This window comes from Phyllobates terribilis, unplaced genomic scaffold, assembly GCF_046119375.1.
Source record: "Phyllobates terribilis strain yellow unplaced genomic scaffold, ASM4611937v1 Scaffold_4__5_contigs__length_816908805, whole genome shotgun sequence".
Lineage (NCBI taxonomy): Eukaryota > Metazoa > Chordata > Amphibia > Anura > Dendrobatidae > Phyllobates > Phyllobates terribilis.
This window is the reverse complement of record NW_027362764.1, coordinates 718,587,126-718,608,339: the sequence shown is the minus strand read 5'-3', so window position 1 is coordinate 718,608,339 and position 21,214 is coordinate 718,587,126. Positions and strand designations below refer to the sequence as shown.

The following is a 21,214-nucleotide window of genomic DNA, read 5'->3' as shown; positions in this document are numbered from 1 at the left end:
CATTTTGGTTTCCAATGGCAGAAGTGTTATATATGCTACTATTATGCACAATCAAAGTGTCTGTTCAGTTACATTGGCCGTAGATATATTGTCTGTTTAATTGATATTTTAAAGGGTGCTAAGAAGATGCTGTCCCTGGGAATCACAGGACCGGAAGGCCATGAGCTGTGCCGACCAGAGGAAGTGGAGGCAGAAGCCACACAAAGAGCCATCACTATCGCCAATTCTGTCAACTGTCCTCTATACGTGGTTCATGTGATGAGTAAATCTGCTGCCAAGGTCATTGCCAATGCAAGGAGAGACGGTAATGTTACAACCCTAATTGCATAGTTAAATGGTCACTGTCATTTTAACAAACTTTACATAAATCAATAGTACAATAGAATATAAGAACCTTTGTAATATAACTTATCATAGAAATCTGCCTTCTGAACTGATCATCCACTTATTTAAATCCTTCTTGGTCAAAGCAAGATGGAATGCCGGAACAGTGAGGAGGCAGGTTACAAATAGTTACTAAAAAAGAAGCAGAGACAGACAGATCATGCTGCACTTAGTGCATGATTTAGCTTATCTCAGAGCTGGATTCACAGCCACACAGCTCAGTATTGCATATTATGTGCTCCATGCTGTTGATGTTACTTTTGAACATGGTGTAAATGGAGAAAAAAGCGGGAATCCCCCTGTTTCTGTTTACAGGAGACATCATAGCAGCTAAACTCCACCTCCTTGATCAGAGAAAACTGAAAATTGGAGATAGCCCTTCAGAGTGGAAAACTAGTGACATGCAGGATACAAGTCATATAATGGCCGGAAATGGTGTTATTCCTCATGTACACACACATGACAGCTTATTTTGAAAGGGTAACTGAATTGACAAGTATGATTTAATATAACCCGCCCCCCCACCATGGTTGGTCTTCTCCATTTTACTACTAGGTGGGAAATCTATGCAATTCTGCCTCCTCTAAAGCAGCTGCATTGTTAACAACTAAGGAATTAAGACCAAGTGTCCTGAAAAGGATAGAAATCCCTGCAATTCTGGGTACTAAAAGTTGGCAATATAATACGAGGGAGGCATTTTGATTAATAAGTATGGCACTAAAGTTATAGTGAGTTTACTTTAACAACAGCTAGTGCTACCTGTCAGCCTTTTGCTCACACTGAGATCATTGTTGTGTCCCTTTAAGAATACCAATAGGGTCACTGACAAATACACCGCATGCAATAGACATCAAGTATTTCCATTCTACACTCAGGCTTCTGTCCAGAGCTCTGCAGACATCTCCAGATGTAGCCAAGAAGCCATTAAAATAATCCTACATGACTGATGTGTGTTACATAGCGAGGGCCAAATGTAACCCTGCAGTAATTCCATTATCTATGCCGAAAACTACTTCTGATCAGCAGAATAATGTGAAAAGCCATTACACTACCTGCAGAACCTCTCTGGAGACTTTACATCTAACAGAACCATAACTCTCTATAAGAATAAAAGTCAAATGAACCTGCCGATATCAGCAGGAGTGAGCGACAGTCTAATGTGTATGGGGGACTCTCTACTTTCCCTTCAGTCAGAAAAGTAATGATCGGGCAGTTGGAATTTTAGAACTGGAATTTTATAATGCCCAAACCATCTGGTAGCAGATTATTCCCCTTTCCTCATTCCTCATTGAAAACACATGAGCAGTCAGCTGAGCCAAACTTTCCTGTCAATGGGACAGTTGGGAGAGATAGCTGTCTGCCATATGAGCCATCAGCCGACACTTATGTAATGTGTTTGACTAGTTATGGACTTATGGAAACATTGTACTAAAGTGTCAGCCCCAATCACATAAAGGGACAACTGTTCACATACAATGAAAACTCCATCCAGTTAAAATAAGAGTTCCATTCAGAGAAAATGATCACTTCATCCAGATAATGACCACTCCATCCAGATGACAACTCCCCCCAGATAATGACAACTCCCCCCAGATAATGACAACTCCCCCCAGATAATGACAACTCCCCCCAGATAATGACAACTCCCCCCTGATAATGACCACTCCATCCATATAATGACCACCCCATCCAGATAATGACCACTCCATCCAAGTAATGACAACTTCACCCAGATAATGACAACTCCACCCAGATAATGACAACTCCACCCAGATAATGACAACTCCACCCAGATAATGACAACTCCATCCACATAATGACAACTCCCCCCAGATAATGACCACTCCATCCAGATAATGACCACTCCATCCAGGTAATGACAACTCCCCCCAGATAGCGACAACTCCCCCCCCAGATAATGACAACTTCCCCTAGAAAATTATAACTCCATCCAGATAATAACTCCACCCAGATAATGACAACTCCACCCAGATAATGACAACTCCCCCCAGATAATGACAACTTTATGCAGATAATGACAACTCCACTCAGATAATGACGACTCCCCCCAGATAATGACAACTCCCCCCAGATAATGACAACTCCCCCCAGATAATGACAACCCCCCCCAGATAATGACAACTCCCCCCAGATAATGACAACTCCCCCCAGATAATGACAACTCCCCCCAGATAATGACAACTCCCCCCAGATAATGACAACTCCCCCCAGATAATGACAACTCCCCCCAGATAATGATAACTCCATCCAGATAATGATAACTCCATCCAGATAATGACCACTCCATCCAGAAAATGACCACTGTATCCTGATAATGACAACTCCCCCCAGATAATGACAACTCCACCAAGATAATGACAACTCTATTCAGATAATGAATGCTTCATCCATATAATGACCATTCCATCCAGATAATGACAACTCCACCCAGATAATGACCACTCCACCCAGATAATGACCACTCCATCCAGATAATGACAACACCCCCAGATAATGACAACTCCCCCCAGATAATGACAACTCCCCCCAGATTATGACAACTCCCCCCAGATAATGACAACTCCCCCCAGATAAAGACAACTCCCCCGAGATAATGACAACTCCACCCAGATAATGACCACTCCACCCAGATAATGACCACTCCACCCAGATAATGAATTCTTCATCCAGATAATGACCACTCCATCCAGATAATGACCACTCCATCCAGATAATGATAAACCCACCCAAATAATGACCACTCCAACCAGATAATGACCACTCCATCCAGATAATGACCACCCCATCCAGACAATGACCACTCCATCCAGGTAATGACAACTCCCCTCAGGTAATGACAACTCCATCGAGATAATGCCAACTCCATCGAGATAATGACAACTCCGTCGAGATAATGACAACTCCATCCAGATAATGACAACTCCATCCAGATAATGACAACTCCATCCAGATAATGACAACTCCATCCAGATAATGACCACTCCACCCAGATAATGACCACTCCACCCAGATAATGGCAACTCCCCCCAGATAATGACAACTCCACCCAGATAATGACCACTCCACCCAGATAATGACTACTCCCCCCAGATAATAACTACTCCATCCAGATAATGACAACTCCCCCCAGATAATGACAACTGCCCCCAGATAATGACCACTCCACCCAGATAATGACCACTCCACCCAGATAATGAATATTCCATCCAGATAATGACCACTCCATCCAGATAATGACCACTCCATCCAGATAATGACCACTACATCCAGATAATGACAACTCCACCCAGATAATGACCACTCCACGCAGATAATGACCACTACATCCAGATAATGACCACTCCACCCAGATAATGACTACTCCATCCAGATAATGACTACTCCCCCCAGATAATAACTACTCCATCCAGATAATGACAACTCCCCCCAGATAATGACCACTCCACCCAGATAATGACCACTCCACCAGATAATGAATATTCCATCCAGATAATGACCACTCCATCCAGATAATGACCACTCCATCCAGATAATGACCACTACATCCAGATAATGACAACTCCACCCAGATAATGACCACTCCACGCAGATAATGACCACTCCACGCAGATAATGACCACTACATCCAGATAATGACCACTCCACCCAGATAATGACCACTCCACCCAGATAATGACAACTCCACCCAGATAATGACAACTCCACCCAGATAATGACAACTCCCCCTAGAAAATGATAACTCCCCCTAGAAAATGATAACTCCATCCAGATAATGACCACTCCACCCAGATAATGACAACTCCCCCTAGAAAATGATAACTCCCCCTAGAAAATGATAACTCCATCCAGATAATGACCACTCCATCCAGATAATGACCACTCCACCCAGATAATGAAAACTCCACCCGGATAATGATCACTCCATCAAGATAATGACAACTCACCCGAGAAAATAACTCCATCCAGATAATGACCACTCCATCCAGATAATGACCACTCCATCCAGATAATGACCACTCCACCCAGATAATGACAACTCTACCCAGATAATGACCACTCCATCCAGACAATGACAATTCCCCCCGAATAATGACAACTCCATCCAGATAATTACAACTCCATCCAGATAACGACAACTCCCCTCAGATAATGACCACTACACCTAGATAATGAATACTCCATCCAGATAATGACAATTCCATCCAGATAATGACAACTCCCCCCAGAAAATGATAACTCCATGAAAATAATGACCACTCCACCCAGATAATGAAGACTCCACCCAGATAATGAAGACTCCACCCAGATAATGACCACTCCATCAATATAATGACAATTCCTACAAGATAATGACAACTCCATCCAGATAATAACCACTCCATCCAGATAATAACCACTCCATCCAGATAATGACCACTCCACCCAGATAATGACCACTCCACCCAGATAATGAATATTCCATCCAGATAATGACAATTCCATCCAGATAATGACACCCAGATAATGACCACTCCACCCAGATAATGAATATTCCATCCAGATAATGACAATTCCATCCAGATAATGACAACTCCCCCCAGAAAATGATAACTCCATGAAAATAATGACCACTCCACCCAGATAATGAAGACTCCACCCAGATAATGAAGACTCCACCCAGATAATGACCACTCCATCAATATAATGACAATTCCTCCAAGATAATGACAACTCCATCCAGATAATAACCACTCCATCCAGATAATAACCACTCCATCCAGATAATGACGACTGCACCCAGATAATGATGACTCCACCCAGATAATGATGACTCCACCCAGATAATGACCACTCCATTCAGATAATGACCACTCCACCCAGATAATGACCACTCCACCCAGATGATGACAAATTTATCCAGATAATGACAACTCCCCCCAGATAATGACAACTCCATCCAGATAATCACAACTCCCCCTAGATAATAATACCATCCAGATAATAACTCCATCCAGATAATGACCACTCCATCCAGATAATGACAACTCCACCCAGATAATGACCACTCCATCCAGATAATGACTACTCCATCCAGATAATGACTACTCCCCCCAGATAATGACTACTCCCCCCAGATAATGACTACTCCACCCACATAATGACAACTCCATCCAGATAATGACCACTCCATCCAGATAATGACCACTCCATCCAGATAATGACCACTCCACCCAGATAATGACCACTCCACCCAGATAATGACCACTCCACCCAGATAATGACCACTCCACCCAGATAATGACAACTCCATCCAGATAATGAAAACTCCATCCAGATAATGACAACTCCCCCTAGAAAATAACTCCATCCAGATAATGATAACTCCATCCAGATAATGACCACTCCATCCAGATAATGACCACTCCATCCAGATAATGACCACTCCATCCAGATAATGACCACTCCATCCAGATAATGACCACTCCACCCAGATAATGACAACTCTACCCAGATAATGACCACTCCATCCAGATAATGACAACTCCCCCAGATAATGACAACTCCACCCAGAAAATGACAACTCCACCCAGACAATGACAATTCCCCCCAAATAATGACAACTCCATCCAGATAATTACAACTCCATCCAGATAACGACAACTCCCCTCAGATAATGACCACTACACCTAGATAATGAATGCTTCATCCAGATAATGACCACTCCATCCAGATAATGACCACTCCATCCAGATAATGACAAACCCACCCAAATAATGACCACTCCACCCAGATAATGACCACTCCATCCAGATAATGACCACCCCATCCAGATAATGACCACCCCATCCAGATAATGACCACTCCATCCAGGTAATGACAACTCCCCTCAGGTAATGACAACTCCATCGAGATAATGCCAACTCCATCGAGATAATGACAACTCCGTCGAGATAATGACAACTCCGTCGAGATAATGACAACTCCGTCGAGATAATGACAACTCCATCCAGATAATGACCACTCCATCCAGATAATGACCACTCCACCCAGATAATGACCACTCCATCCAGATAATGGCAACTCCCCCCAGATAATGACCACTCCACCCAGATAATGACCACTCCACCCAGATAATGACCACTCCACCCAGATAATGACTACTCCATCCAGATAATGACTACTCCCCCCAGATAATAACTACTCCATCCAGATAATGACAACTCCCCCCAGATAATGACAACTCCCCCCAGATAATGACCACTCCACCCAGATAATGACCACTCCACCCAGATAATGAATATTCCATCCAGATAATGACCACTCCATCCAGATAATGACCACTCCATCCAGATAATGACAACTACATCCAGATAATGACAACTCCACCCAGATAATGACCACTCCACGCAGATAATGACCACTCCACCTAGATAATGACCACTACATCCAGATAATGACCACTCCACCCAGATAATGACCACTCCACCCAGATAATGACAACTCCACCCAGATAATGACAACTCCACCCAGATAATGACAACTCCACCCAGATAATGACAACTCCACCCAGATAATGACAACTCCACCCAGATAATGACAACTCCATCCAGATAATGAAAACTCCATCCAGATAATGACAACTCCCCCTAGAAAATGATAACTCCCCCTAGAAAATGATAACTCCATCCAGATAATGACCACTCCATCCAGATAATGACCACTCCACCCAGATAATGAAAACTCCACCCGGATAATGATCACTCCATCAAGATAATGACAACTCGCCCGAGAAAATAACTCCATCCAGATAATGACCACTCCATCCAGATAATGACCACTCCATCCAGATAATGACCACTCCACCCAGATAATGACAACTCTACCCAGATAATGACCACTCCATCCAGATAATGACAACTCCCCCAGATAATGACAACTCCACCCAGAAAATGACAACTCCACCCAGACAATGACAATTCCCCCCAAATAATGACAACTCCATCCAGATAATTACAACTCCATCCAGATAACGACAACTCCCCTCAGATAATGACCACTACACCTAGATAATGAATACTCCATCCAGATAATGACAATTCCATCCAGATAATGACAACTCCCCCCAGAAAATGATAACTCCATGCAAATAATGACCACTCCACCCAGATAATGAAGACTCCACCCAGATAATGAAGACTCCACCCAGATAATGACCACTCCATCAATATAATGACAACTCCTCCAAGATAATGACAACTCCATCCAGATAATAACCACTCCATCCAGATAATAACCACTCCATCCAGATAATGACGACTGCACCCAGATAATGATGACTGCACCCAGATAATGATGACTCCACCCAGATAATGATGACTCCACCCAGATAATGATGACTCCACCCAGATAATGACCACTCCACTCAGATAATGACCACTCCACCCAGATAATGACCACTCCACCCAGATAATGACAAATTTATCCAGATAATGACAACTCCCCTCAGATAATGACAACTCCACCCAGATAATGACAACTCCATCCAGATAATGACAACTCCCCCTAGATAATAATACCATCCAGATAATAACTCCATCCAGATAATGACCACTCCATCCAGATAATGACAACTCCACACAGATAATGACCACTCCATCCAGATAATGACTACTCCATCCAGATAATGACTACTCCCCCCAGATAATGACTACTCCCCCAGATAATGACTACTCCCCCCAGATAATGACAACTCCCCCCAGATAATGACAACTCCATCCAGATAATGACCACTCCATCCAGATAATGACAACTCCATCCAGATAATGACAACTCCATCCAGATAATGACAACTCCATCCAGATAATAACAACTCCCCCCAGAAAATGACCACTCCATCAATATAATGACAACTCCTCCAAGATAATGACAACTCCATCCAGATAATAACCACTCCATCCAGATAATGACGACTGCACCCTGATAATGATGACTCCACCCAGATAATGATGACTCCACCCAGATAATGACGACTCCACCCAGATAATGACCACTCCACCCAGATAATGACCACTCCACCCAGATAATGACCACTCCACCCAGATAATGACCACTCCACCCAGATAATGACCACTCCACCCAGATAATGACAACTCCCCCTAGATAATAATACCATCCAGATAATGATAACTCCATCCAGATAATGACCACTCCATCCAGATAATGACAGCTCTACCCAGATAATGACCACTCCATCCAGATAATGACAACTCTCCCCAAATAATGACAACTCTACCCAGATATTGACAACTCCATCCAGATAATGACAACTCCCCCTAGATAATAATACCATCCAGATAATGATAACTCCATCCAGATAATGACCACTCCATCCAGATAATGACAGCTCTACCCAGATAATGACCACTCCATCCAGATAATGACAACTCTCCCCAAATAATGACAACTCTACCCAGATATTGACAACTCCAACCAGAAAATTACCACTCCACCCAGATAATGACAACTCCCCCTAGATTATAATACCATCCAGATAATGATAACTCCATCCAGATAATGATAACTCCATCCAGATAATGACAACTCTACCCAGATAATGACCACTCCACCCAGATAATGACCACTCCACCCAGATAATGACCACTCCACCCAGATAATGACAACTCCACCCAGATAATGACAACTCCACCCAGATAATGACAACTCCACCCAGATAATGACAACTCCACCCAGATAATGAAAACTCCATCCAGATAATGACAACTCCCCCTAGAAAATAACTCCATCCAGATAATGATAACTCCATCCAGATAATGATAACTCCATCCAGATAATGACCACTCCATCCAGATAATGACCACTCCATCCAGATAATGACCACTCCACCTAGATAATGACAACTCTACCCAGATAATGACCACTCCATCCAGATAATGACAACTCCACCCAGAAAATGACAACTCCACCCAGACAATGACAATTCCCCCCAAATAATGACAACTCCATCCAGATAATTACAACTCCATCCAGATAACGACAACTCCCCTCAGATAATGACCACTACACCTAGATAATGAATACTCCATCCAGATAATGACAACTCCATCCAGATAATGACAACTCCATCCAGATAATGACAACTCCATCCAGATAATGACAACTCCATCCAGATAATGGCAACTCCCCCCAGAAAATGATAACTCCATGCTAATAATGACCACTCCATCCAGATAATGACCACTCCACCCAGATAATGACCACTCCATCAATATAATGACAACTCCTCCAAGATAATGACAACTCCACCCAGATAATGACAACTCCACCCAGATAATGACAACTCCACCCAGATAATGACAACTCCACCCAGATAATGACAACTCCATCCAGATAATGACAACTCCCCCTAGAAAATAACTCCATCCAGATAATGATAACTCCATCCAGATAATGATAACTCCATCCAGATAATGACCACTCCATCCAGATAATGACCACTCCATCCAGATAATGACCACTCCACCTAGATAATGACAACTCTACCCAGATAATGACCACTCCATCCAGATAATGACAACTCCACCCAGAAAATGACAACTCCACCCAGAAAATGACAACTCCACCCAGACAATGACAATTCCCCCCAAATAATGACAACTCCATCCAGATAATTACAACTCCATCCAGATAACGACAACTCCCCTCAGATAATGACCACTACACCTAGATAATGAATACTCCATCCAGATAATGACAACTCCATCCAGATAATGACAACTCCATCCAGATAATGACAACTCCATCCAGATAATGACAACTCCATCCAGATAATGACAACTCCCCCCAGAAAATGATAACTCCATGCTAATAATGACCACTCCATCCAGATAATGACCACTCCACCCAGATAATGACCACTCCATCAATATAATGACAACTCCTCCAAGATAATGACAACTCCATCCAGATAATGACAACTCCACCCAGATAATGACAACTCCACCCAGATAATGACAACTCCACCCAGATAATGAGAACTCCATCCAGATAATGACAACTCCCCCTAGAAAATAACTCCATCCAGATAATGATAACTCCATCCAGATAATGATAACTCCATCCAGATAATGACCACTCCATCCAGATAATGACCACTCCATCCAGATAATGACCACTCCACCTAGATAATGACAACTCTACCCAGATAATGACCACTCCATCCAGATAATGACAACTCCACCCAGAAAATGACAACTCCACCCAGACAATGACAATTCCCCCCAAATAATGACAACTCCATCCAGATAATTACAACTCCATCCAGATAACGACAACTCCCCTCAGATAATGACCACTACACCTAGATAATGAATACTCCATCCAGATAATGACAACTCCATCCAGATAATGACAACTCCATCCAGATAATGACAACTCCATCCAGATAATGACAACTCCATCCAGATAATGACAACTCCCCCCAGAAAATGATAACTCCATGCTAATAATGACCACTCCACCCAGATAATGACCACTCCATCAATATAATGACAACTCCTCCAAGATAATGACAACTCCATCCAGATAATAACCACTCCATCCAGATAATGACGACTGCACGCAGATAATGATGACTCCACCCAGATAATGACCACTCCACCCAGATAATGACAACTCCATCCAGATAATGACAACTCCCCCTAGATAATAATACCATCCAGATAATGATAACTCCATCCAGATAATGACCACTCCATCCAGATAATGACAGCTCTACCCAGATAATGACCACTCCATCCAGATAATGACAACTCTCCCCAAATAATGACAACTCTACCCAGATATTGACAACTCCAACCAGAAAATTACCACTCCACCCAGATAATGATAACTCCCCTCAAATAATGACAACTCCCCTCAAATAATGACAACTCCCCTCAGATAATGACAACTCCACCCAGATAATGAATACTCCTTCCAGATAATGACCACTCCATCCAGATAATGAAAACTCCACCCAAATAATGACAACTCCAACCAGATAATGACAACTTCTTCCAGATAATGATAACTCCATCCAGATAATGATAACTCCATCCAGATAATGATAACTCCATCCAGATAATGATAACTCCATCCAGATCATGACAACTCCACCCAGATCATGACAAATCCACCCAGATAATGACCACTACACCCAGATAATGACCACTACACCCAGATAATGACAACTCCCCCCAGATAATGACAACTCCACCCAGATGACAACTCCCCCCAGAAAATGACAACTCCCCCCAGATAATGATAACTCCATCCAGATAATGACCATTCCATCCAGATAATGACCACTCCATCCAGTTAATGAAAGCTCCACTCAGATAATGAAAGCTCCACTCAGATAATGGCCAGTACACCCAGATAATGACAACTCCACCCAGATAATGAATATTCCATCCAGATAATGACCACTCAATCCAGATAATGACCACTCCACCCAAATAATGACAACTCCCCCAGATAATAACAACTCCCCCCAGATAATGATAACTCCACCCAGATAATGACCACTCCACCCAGATAATGACCACTCCACCCAGATAATGACCACTCCACCCAGATAATGACCACTCCACCCAGATAATGACCACTCCACCCAGATAATGACAACTCCACCCAGATAATGACAACTCCATCCAAATAATGACAACTCCACCCAGATAATGACAGCCTCACCCAGATAATGACAACTCCCTCCAGATAAAGTGATCGCTTCATCCAACTAAAGTAGGAACTCCATTAAGTAAAGTAATATAACCCATTCCAGATACACTGTCAACTCCATCCATATATTAGCCAGCAATTGAATTGTTTACTGTGTCTTTATATGCTTACATTGGCTTAATGACTAACGTTAACTTTTACATAGTGTGTATAGGGGCCTTACAATATTCGCCCCATTTTTAGAGATATATTCGTAACTGGTGATGTTTTTTATGTCAGAGCCACATGTTTCTTGAACATTCCTCAGCCACTCCCACTTCCTTAGAAGAAAGGTTATCTGTAGTGTATAAATATAAATCAGGAATTCAGGGAAGTTCAGGGGCATCCACATTAGCTGCTGTCATCCAGCGTTTCCCAGAAACAGTTAAAGATGGGTGTAACAATCACTGTTGCAGGCAATCTGAATTGGCCCAGAAGAAGAGAGGTCCCACCCGGACCCTCAGCTAGTCAGTGCTTTTAACTGTATCCATGTTTTTATGATGCGAATACATTTAAGAGATTGAGGAGCAGAGAGCCCTTGGCTCCCTGCTCCGCTACTATCTCTGGTAAGCAACAGCCTACTTAAGGTCTGAAACCTATCAAAGCCTATCAGAGCTTGAGAAAGCCAGCCAGACATCACATCATCGCCCCGTCTGCACCTTGTCATGTGCTGCAGGGAAAAGGAGGAGGATTACAATGCGCGTCATGGGTGCAGAGTGAGGTGAATTTGATTTTTTTTTATTGATGGTGCATAGATGGGCACAAAGGGGGACATCATCAGTATGATACAGGTACTTCTCACAAAATTAGAATATCATCTAAAAGTTAATTTATTTCAGTTCTTCAATACAAAAAGTGAAACTCATATATTATATAGAGTCATTACAAACAGAGTGATCTATTTCAAGCGTTTATTTCTGTTAATGTTGATAATTATGGATTACAGCCAATGACACACAAACTTCATTATCTCAGTAAATTAGAATAATTAACAAAAAATACTGCAAAGGCTTCCTACGCGTTTAAAAAGGTCCCTTAGTCTGTTTCAGTAGGCTCCAAAATCATGGGGAAGACTGCTGACTTGACAGATGTCAATAAGGCAGTCATTGACACACTTCACAAAGAGGGTAAGCCACAAAAGGTTATTGCTAAAGAAGCTGGCTGTTCACAGAGTGCTGTATCCAAGCATATTAATGGAAAGTTGAGTGGAAGGAAAAAGTGTGGTAGAAAAAGGTGCACAAGCAACCGGGATAACCGCAGCCTTGAAAGGAATGTTAAGAAATGACCATTCAAAAATTTGGGGGAGATTCACAAGGAGTGGACTGCTACTGGAGTCATTGCTTCAAGAGCCACCACACACAGACGTATCCAGGACATGGGCTACAAGTGTCGCATTCCTTGTGTCAAGCCACTCATGACCAATAGACGCCAGAAGCGTCTTACCTGGGCCAATGAGAAAGACCTGGACTGTTGCTCAGTGGTCCAAGGTGTTGTTTTCAGATGAAAGTAAATTTTGCATTTCATTTGGAAATCAGGGTCCCAGAGACTGGAGGAAGAGTGGAGAGGCCACAATCCAAGCTGCTTGAGGTCTAGTGTGAAGTTTCCACAATCAGTGATGGTTTGGGGAGCCATGTCATCTGCTGGTGTAGGTCCACTGTGTTTTATCAAGACCAAAGTCATTTTAGAGCACTCCATGCTTCCCTCTGCCGACAAGCATTTTGGAGATGGAAATTTCATTCACCAGCAGGACTTGACACCTGTCCACACTGCCAAAAGTACCAATACCTGGTTTACACACAACAGTATCACTGTGCTTGATTGGCCATCAAACTCTATGGGGTATTGCCAAGAGGAAGATGAGACACCAGACCCAACAATACAGACAAGCTGAAGGCTGCTATCAAAGCAACCTGGGCTTCCATAACACCTCAGCAGTGCCACAGGCTGATCGCCTCCATGCCACGCCGCATTGATGCAGTAATTGATGCAAAAGGAGCCCCGACCAAGTATTGAGGGCATTTACTGAACATACATTTCAGTAGGCCAACATTTCGGATTTTAAAAACATTTTTGAAGCTGTTGTTATAAAGTATTCTAATTTACTGAGATAATGACTGTTGTGTTTTCATTGTCTGTAAGCCATAAACATCAACATTAACAGAAATAAACACTTGAAATAGATCACTCTGTTTGTAATGACTCTATATAATATAGGAGTTTCACTTTTTGTATTGAAGAACTGAAATAAATTAACTTTTTGAAGATATTCTAATTTTGTGAGAAGCACCTGTATATCAATCTATTAACTGTTAAGGCAGAAAGGGAAAATTGCTTTTCTAAAGAGGCAAAGGGGGACATTATTTTAGCGCTGGGGTCCTGGATTCAAATGCTACCAAGGACAACGTCTGCAAGGAGTTTGCGTGGGTTTCCTCTGGGTTCTCCGGTTTCCTCTCATATTCCAAAGACATACTGATAGGGAATGTACATTGTGAGCACCAATGGGGACAGTGCCCGTAATGCCTGTAAAGCGCTGTGGAATTAATGGCGCTATATAAGTGAGTAAAATAAATAAATAAATAAAAAATTGTATAGGGGTGAAAAGATTGCATTAGTAGTATATAGAAGCACAAAGGGGGACATAATTATTATGTGTGGCACAAACGGGGACATGATTATTATGTGGGGCAGGTTGAAATAATTATCATATGAATGCCCCGAAAGGGACATAATTATTTAAGGGGGCACAATTGGGGGTAAAATTATTGTATGTGGTATTGCAAAAGGGGACATTACTCCTGCACTGGGGCACAAAGGGGGTACTATTACTTTGTTGAGGTAGTAGAGGTGTGCTGTAAGCTGTGGGGGCCAAAGCTGGCTTATGACAATGGAGAATAGCATTATTACTGCATAGGATGCTATTTAGTTTGTTTAGAGGTGGTTAAAAATTATGAGCTAAAAATTTCTGCATGTTACATTCTGAAGAAACAAGATGTGGATGGATGCAGAAGAACAGGGGAAATCAATGACTAAGATAACCGAGAACCTGACCGGTGAGTCATTGGATTTATCTGTCAATAATACACATATATGCTATACAGAGCATTTTTAATCATCAGTAAGATGATATTATTAGGTCACTATGTGGTGGTATAAGTGGTCATGGTGAGGTGGTATTATTTATTCCTTATGTAGTGGTATTGTTGATAGTATTGGTGTTATTATAGTGGGTTTTGCTCAGAAACAGTATGGTGGTATTTTTTACTTGTATGGCGGTATTACTTGCAAATTCTAAAGCTGTGTTAATATATTTGTGTTTATTAATTATTGCCGGTGGCACATTTATCTTTATAGACCTTAGAAGGGCCACATGCACCAATGCATCAAAGAAACAACCTGGTAGTTGTAGCATAGCGCTAGCGAGGCATCTCCTTTTACACACCGGTATGCTACATGAAAGTGTGGGTCCTGGCTGCAGGTGTGGACTTGTGCTGGGAGGGTATTATGCCCGTGCAGGCCACATGTATCCGGTGATGTGGACTGGCCAGGACCATAGGTTCCACAGTTCAATATGGGAAACCACCATTCAATAATAAAGTCTTTACTGAACGTTAACTTTGTAAAGGTTATATACAATGGATAGCGAGTACAAAGTCTTATGGACACTTTCTCTAAAATATGAAACATTTTCTGTCTCACAGTATCCTTCCTTTTAGAATCTATGTTGTTTTACTATCGGCCATCTTGTTGTGATTTGCTGGCTTCTAGTGTTTTCCTCTGGTGCTGGGTGTCTTGGTCACGTGATCTCTTCACTCTTTATTACTCCGCACCTGTCTCCCATTCCCCGCTTGACATCAGTGTTGTTTCGCTTGTGCTCTGGCTAAGTTGCCTTTTTAATTCTTTGTGCTTAGGGCAATTGATATCCTGGGACTTCTTGTTCCACCAGTTTTGTTTCCTGTTATCTTCGTTTCTGCAACTTACTTTTCTTTTAGGAGGTCTCCTGTTTTTGCTCCCAGTCCTTAGATCTTTTAGGGACACCCTTTCCCCTTCCTTCAGGTCTTCATTTGAGTTCAGTGCAGGAGTGTCGGTGGGGCTATTCACAAGGAATAGGGCACCCACCCCAGCGTAGGGTTTAAGCTGAGTCTCAGGGCAGGGACAGCTTTTCCCTCCTATTCCTTAGTTCTAAGTTGAGAACATAACATTTCCCATGTAGTCTACTCCAGGGCTATTGAGGCACACTGTTTCATCATACTTTGCTACAACCCAGCTTTAACGCTACAGTCCTGATCAGCAATTCTCCTTACTTGCTCAGCAGTTCCACGTCCTATTTCTTCCACTACTGGCACCCTGGATCTACCGCTCAGAACCCCACTAGTCCCACGTACTTAGTACTGTTTAGGCCCATGACTCGGTGTCCCCTCCAAGGAAACTTCTCTGGAAGGCCACTCTCTCTCATCAGTAACTTCTCTTCAGAATTTCGCTATCCCTAGCCTTTGGTCTCCTCTTACTATGGATCACCCATTAGGATGCACTGCTCACTTTGTGTTAGGAATCGTGGTTCTGTTCTCCCACCTGGGAATGTAGCAGGTACGGTGCTGCGCTACTCTGGTCGCAGGCGCCACCATTGCCCTGACCCTGGAGGTGGAGCTACTACACTTGCACGGAGACTGTCCCAATCGAATGAAGCATCATGTTCTGGTGTTGTAGGATGTGTGAGGACGTGGGTCGCTGTGTCTCTCACTGATTTCTCTGGTTGTCAGGCAACACAGAGCTGTGTTTGGCACTATGCAGTGGTGGGATGTTGCCCAGTCTGCTGTTCAATCTAGCAGGGAGTGGTTGTCTGGGGATGATTGGGAGGTATTCAACACCTGATCATTAGGCGGGCTATTTAATCCTGCTCCCTGCTCTGTCCTTTGATATTTATTGCAGTTCCTATGTGTGATGATGAGTGGTGCTAGCATTAATATTGATTTCTTTTCAGGTGTTTTCTCATTTTCTCTTCTGGTTTCACTTCCTGGGGTTCTTGCAGAGGTACTCACCTGGTTCTTGACTAGGCACCAGCCGCGTCACCAGATGCCAGCTGTCCGTCGACAGTGGGCCTTCGAAGGGCTCTGCCAAAGTCCCCCTTCCATTTACTGGGAGCTGGGTGAAGAGTATCACTGGCCCTCAAGGGCTCGCCTAGCTGGGCAGGTTGTGCCAAGTGTGTCTGTGGCTGCGCCTTTGCTGGTTTGGTGCCAGTCTTGCTGGGTCCCTCTGCAAAGCGTTCTAAACTTGAACTCCCTAACCACTAGGAAGCAGTCACTTTCCCTAACACTAACCTCTCCCCTGTGGGTTAGTCTCAAACATTAACTCTGTCTTACCCTAGCATCACTACCTATGTTACAGTCAACTATATGCATCCTATCCTATACACTATGCCTTACACTATCACATTCTACACTATATATTACTTCACAATATACATAACCACATCACAATACACTACAATTCACACTACACAATATATACAAAAGACGGACGACATAATTAACACAATGCGATTGGTGTCTTCAGGAGCAGGAATGCGATAGCAAAGTCCACCACCCTTACATTCCTCCCCTCTTTATTGATGGTCTTGCTTGACTATCCGAACACCTGGAAGACACCAATGCTATAACAAGAATAACAATCTTCTTTCCAGCAGTAACCCTTAATGGGTCAGCATGATCCTGGTTCCACTAGGTTGGGACCCCAGAACATAGAATTCTTTATAACTTTAGGCTCTCAGGCCAATGTAACAACAGTCCAAAAGTGCATGGGCCCAGTCCATTCCCCCTCCTCCCTAACATTGGTCCTCATGACCAGGATATAGTCCTTTTGGGACAGGGTGCATATGAGAAAAGTCCATTGTCAATGGGAAATGGACACAGGTCCTTCATTGCTTTCTCCCACATTGCCTCGAATCCAGTCCCGAACTGTGGGTGTAGAACCCTCCAGTGCTGCAGCGTCTCTGCAATCCAGCAGGGGGATGCACAACAAAACTGGGAAAGGGGGGAACATAACTACTTGACCGTCCACAGCCATCAAAGTGGGGGAGTCCAGACACAGGGGCCCCCAGGAACCTCAACCTGTTTTTCTTCACAAATGCAACTAGCACAACTGGGACTCGTACTTCTTCTGGATCCATTACCCTCTACTCCTTAGAACCATGTCTTCTTCCAGAACCCGTCCTTCTGCACGTAAACAGCCAAGTGTACACCCTGCGCTACATACACGATCACTGGATTGACTGCCACTGCTGGCAACCCTGTATACGCTTCTACGCTTCACTTTCAGATCTTCAGTGGAGCTGCAGGAGCTTGGATCCGCTGCTCTGGCACCCTCCTCCACGCGAGCCTCCGGACATTAGGGAGCTAGAACCCTCGGGATGGGCACTTCTATTCTTTGTGACACAGCTGCTGACTGTCTCAAGGACTCGAGCGCCATCCTTACTGTAGAGACGGCCACCGCAAACCACCCCTATGGTCCGTCTTCTTTCAAGAAATGTACCCACTCTCCAGGCTGCAAACTCTGGGAATGGGATGTAAAAGAGCTGCGCCCAACAGAGCGGGCACTGACATACACCGTATTCCTGGTGTGGTCTTCCTCAAGGAACCCATACCCACAGACGTGGAAGAAAGAACAAGACCATCACCCTCACCATACGTTGGGCCAGGTCCTCACCTCCAGGGCCGTCCAGCTGGGACCGGACCTGCTCCTCCCTCTTCTTCTTAGTTCACCACATCATTGATCCACTTCTTCCGGGTGGCAAGAGGTTTGCGTCCCAGGGCTGGGGTTCACCTCTGGGCTAGGTGGGAGAACCTCCGGCATAGGTGACCTATGGCATTTGGCAGTCCACCGGCCTGTGAACCAGGCCGACGTCCATATCCCCAGCTCCTGCCCGGCCTTGCTCTTCTCCCATAGGCTGCCTGGCCTCACCTCCCACAATGTCCATGAGCTGGTGCATCCGTTCTCGGCCACCCTTCTCCTTGGCCATCTCGCTCTCTCATCTCGACGACTTGCAACCATCAAATTGCGATGTCTCTCCTCCTCCTGAAGCTCGTCATGGCCCTGCCTCTCACTGGGTGGAGTCTTCCCTGACTCACCATCCAGTTTCTCTAATGTCCCTGCCTGTTTCCTCAGGCTATACCTTACTGGGTGGATCTTCTCTTTCCATCTCACTCTACAACGACGGTCACTCCCTGCTGTGGGCTGGCGTTCTCGACTCTGGCGCTCCCATCTGCAGGTGAACCTCTTGAAGAGCTGGACACCACTTTGCGCCCTTTTTCTTCTGTTACAGCCACAATAAGGGATTTCATCTCACCATTTTCGCCACTCACCGCCATCTTGCAGTCCTTGTTCAACACCATCTTAGACTGCTTAACGGTCGCCATCTTTCTTGTCACTCGAGTCTTCCCTGCACCCCTTGCTCTCTCAGATGCAAGACTCGATCCTGCCGACTACGCCAAGTGTACCGCAGTGCGGGGCGATAGCCTCGGACGAGGCACTTGTTTCCTTTTATGCCCCAGTACGCTACATAAAAGTGTGGGTCATTGCTCGGTGTGAGGGCATTACACCCGAGCAGGCTGCATGCAGCCAGTGGTAGGTTCCACAGTTCAATAAGAGAGACCATCATTCAAAAATAAAGTCTTTACTGAATGGTAACTTGGTAAGGGTTATATACAAGAGATAGTGGGTACAAAGTCTTATGGATGTTTCCTCTAAAGTCTGAAGCATTTTCTTTCACACAGTATCCTTCCTCTGTAGTCTACAACAGGGCTAATGAGGTACACCAGCTTTAATGCAACCCAGCTTTAATGCTACAGTCCTGATCACCTAGGCTTCTTACTTGCTCAGTGGTTCCACGTCCTATGTTTTCCACTACTGGCGCCCTGGATCTACCGCTCAGGACCCACACTAGTCCCACATACTCAGTCCGGTTTAGACCCATTACCTTCTGCTCTATAAGCTCTGAATTCGTGACTCAACATCCTCTTAAAGGAGCCTTCTCTGGAAGGCCACTCTGTCTTGTTGGTAACTTCTCTTCAAAATCACGCTATCCCTAGCCTTTGGTCTCTTTTTGGTATGGATCACCCATTAGGTAGAACTGCTCACTTTGCACTCCAAATTTGAACTCCCTAACTATTAGGAAGCAATCACTTGCCCGAACACTAACCCCACCCCTGTCGGGTTAGTCTCAAACATTAACTATGTCTTGCCCTAACGTCACTACCTATGCCACAGTCAACTATCTACATCCTGCGCCTATCAAATCCTACACTATACATTACTTCACAATATACATAACCACATCACAATACATTACAATTCACACTACACAATATATACAAAAGACGCACGACATAATACACACAACACATTTGGTGTCTTCAGGGGAGAAACGAAATAGCACAGTCCACCACCCTTACATGGGGAAGAAGGGCAGGTCTAAAAGTTTCCCCGTTGCCTGTAGAGCTCTAATTACACCCCTAAAATTAGGAGAGGTCAACTCAAAGATGTCCATGTTCTTGGTAGTTTTTCTTTTGTTATTTTCAGACATACAGTTTCCTGCTAAAATTTCTATGTTTAAGCCCGGGACATTATTATTAACTACTTTCATTATAAACGCCATTTTTCCAATAAAGCTTGTATCGTCAGATATTACTGTGCGTGGGGCAATGGGGGGGCACCACCTTTAAAAGGCAACGACTGTATGTATAAACAGCATTAGCATTATTGCACAGTAATCATCTTTTTATCGAGATGGGCTGTGTATGAGCTGCTCACACTTTCCATATTTTATACAGTGTGCAGCACCGCGGCCTCGCTCTCTCGTGTTTAGAGAGCCTTTATTAACTGTAGGAGGCTCACTCTTCGGGGAAACATGTCAGATGAAGATTTATAGTACGCTGGTAACAAAGCTGCATTTTCAGCATTAAGGAGCCGACGTTATTAGTTTTTTTTATTTTTGTCTCCGGGGGAGTCGCTGCTGACATTTCTTTTCAAATTTAATTTTAATATTAGAAAAGGTGAAAAG

The 21,214-nt window shown here is 43.8% G+C and overlaps 1 protein-coding gene across 2 annotated transcripts in view; it reads left to right on the top strand.

Annotated features, from left to right (window-relative positions):
- DPYS (dihydropyrimidinase) overlaps positions 1–21,214 on the top strand; it is a 139,491-nt gene that overhangs the window by 77,357 nt on the left and 40,920 nt on the right. For both annotated transcript variants that reach the window (XM_073679758.1, XM_073679757.1), the window contains exon 4: positions 115–304. In XM_073679758.1, the coding sequence (XP_073535859.1) occupies positions 115–304 (190 nt within the window). The remainder of the gene's footprint in view (positions 1–114; positions 305–21,214) is intronic.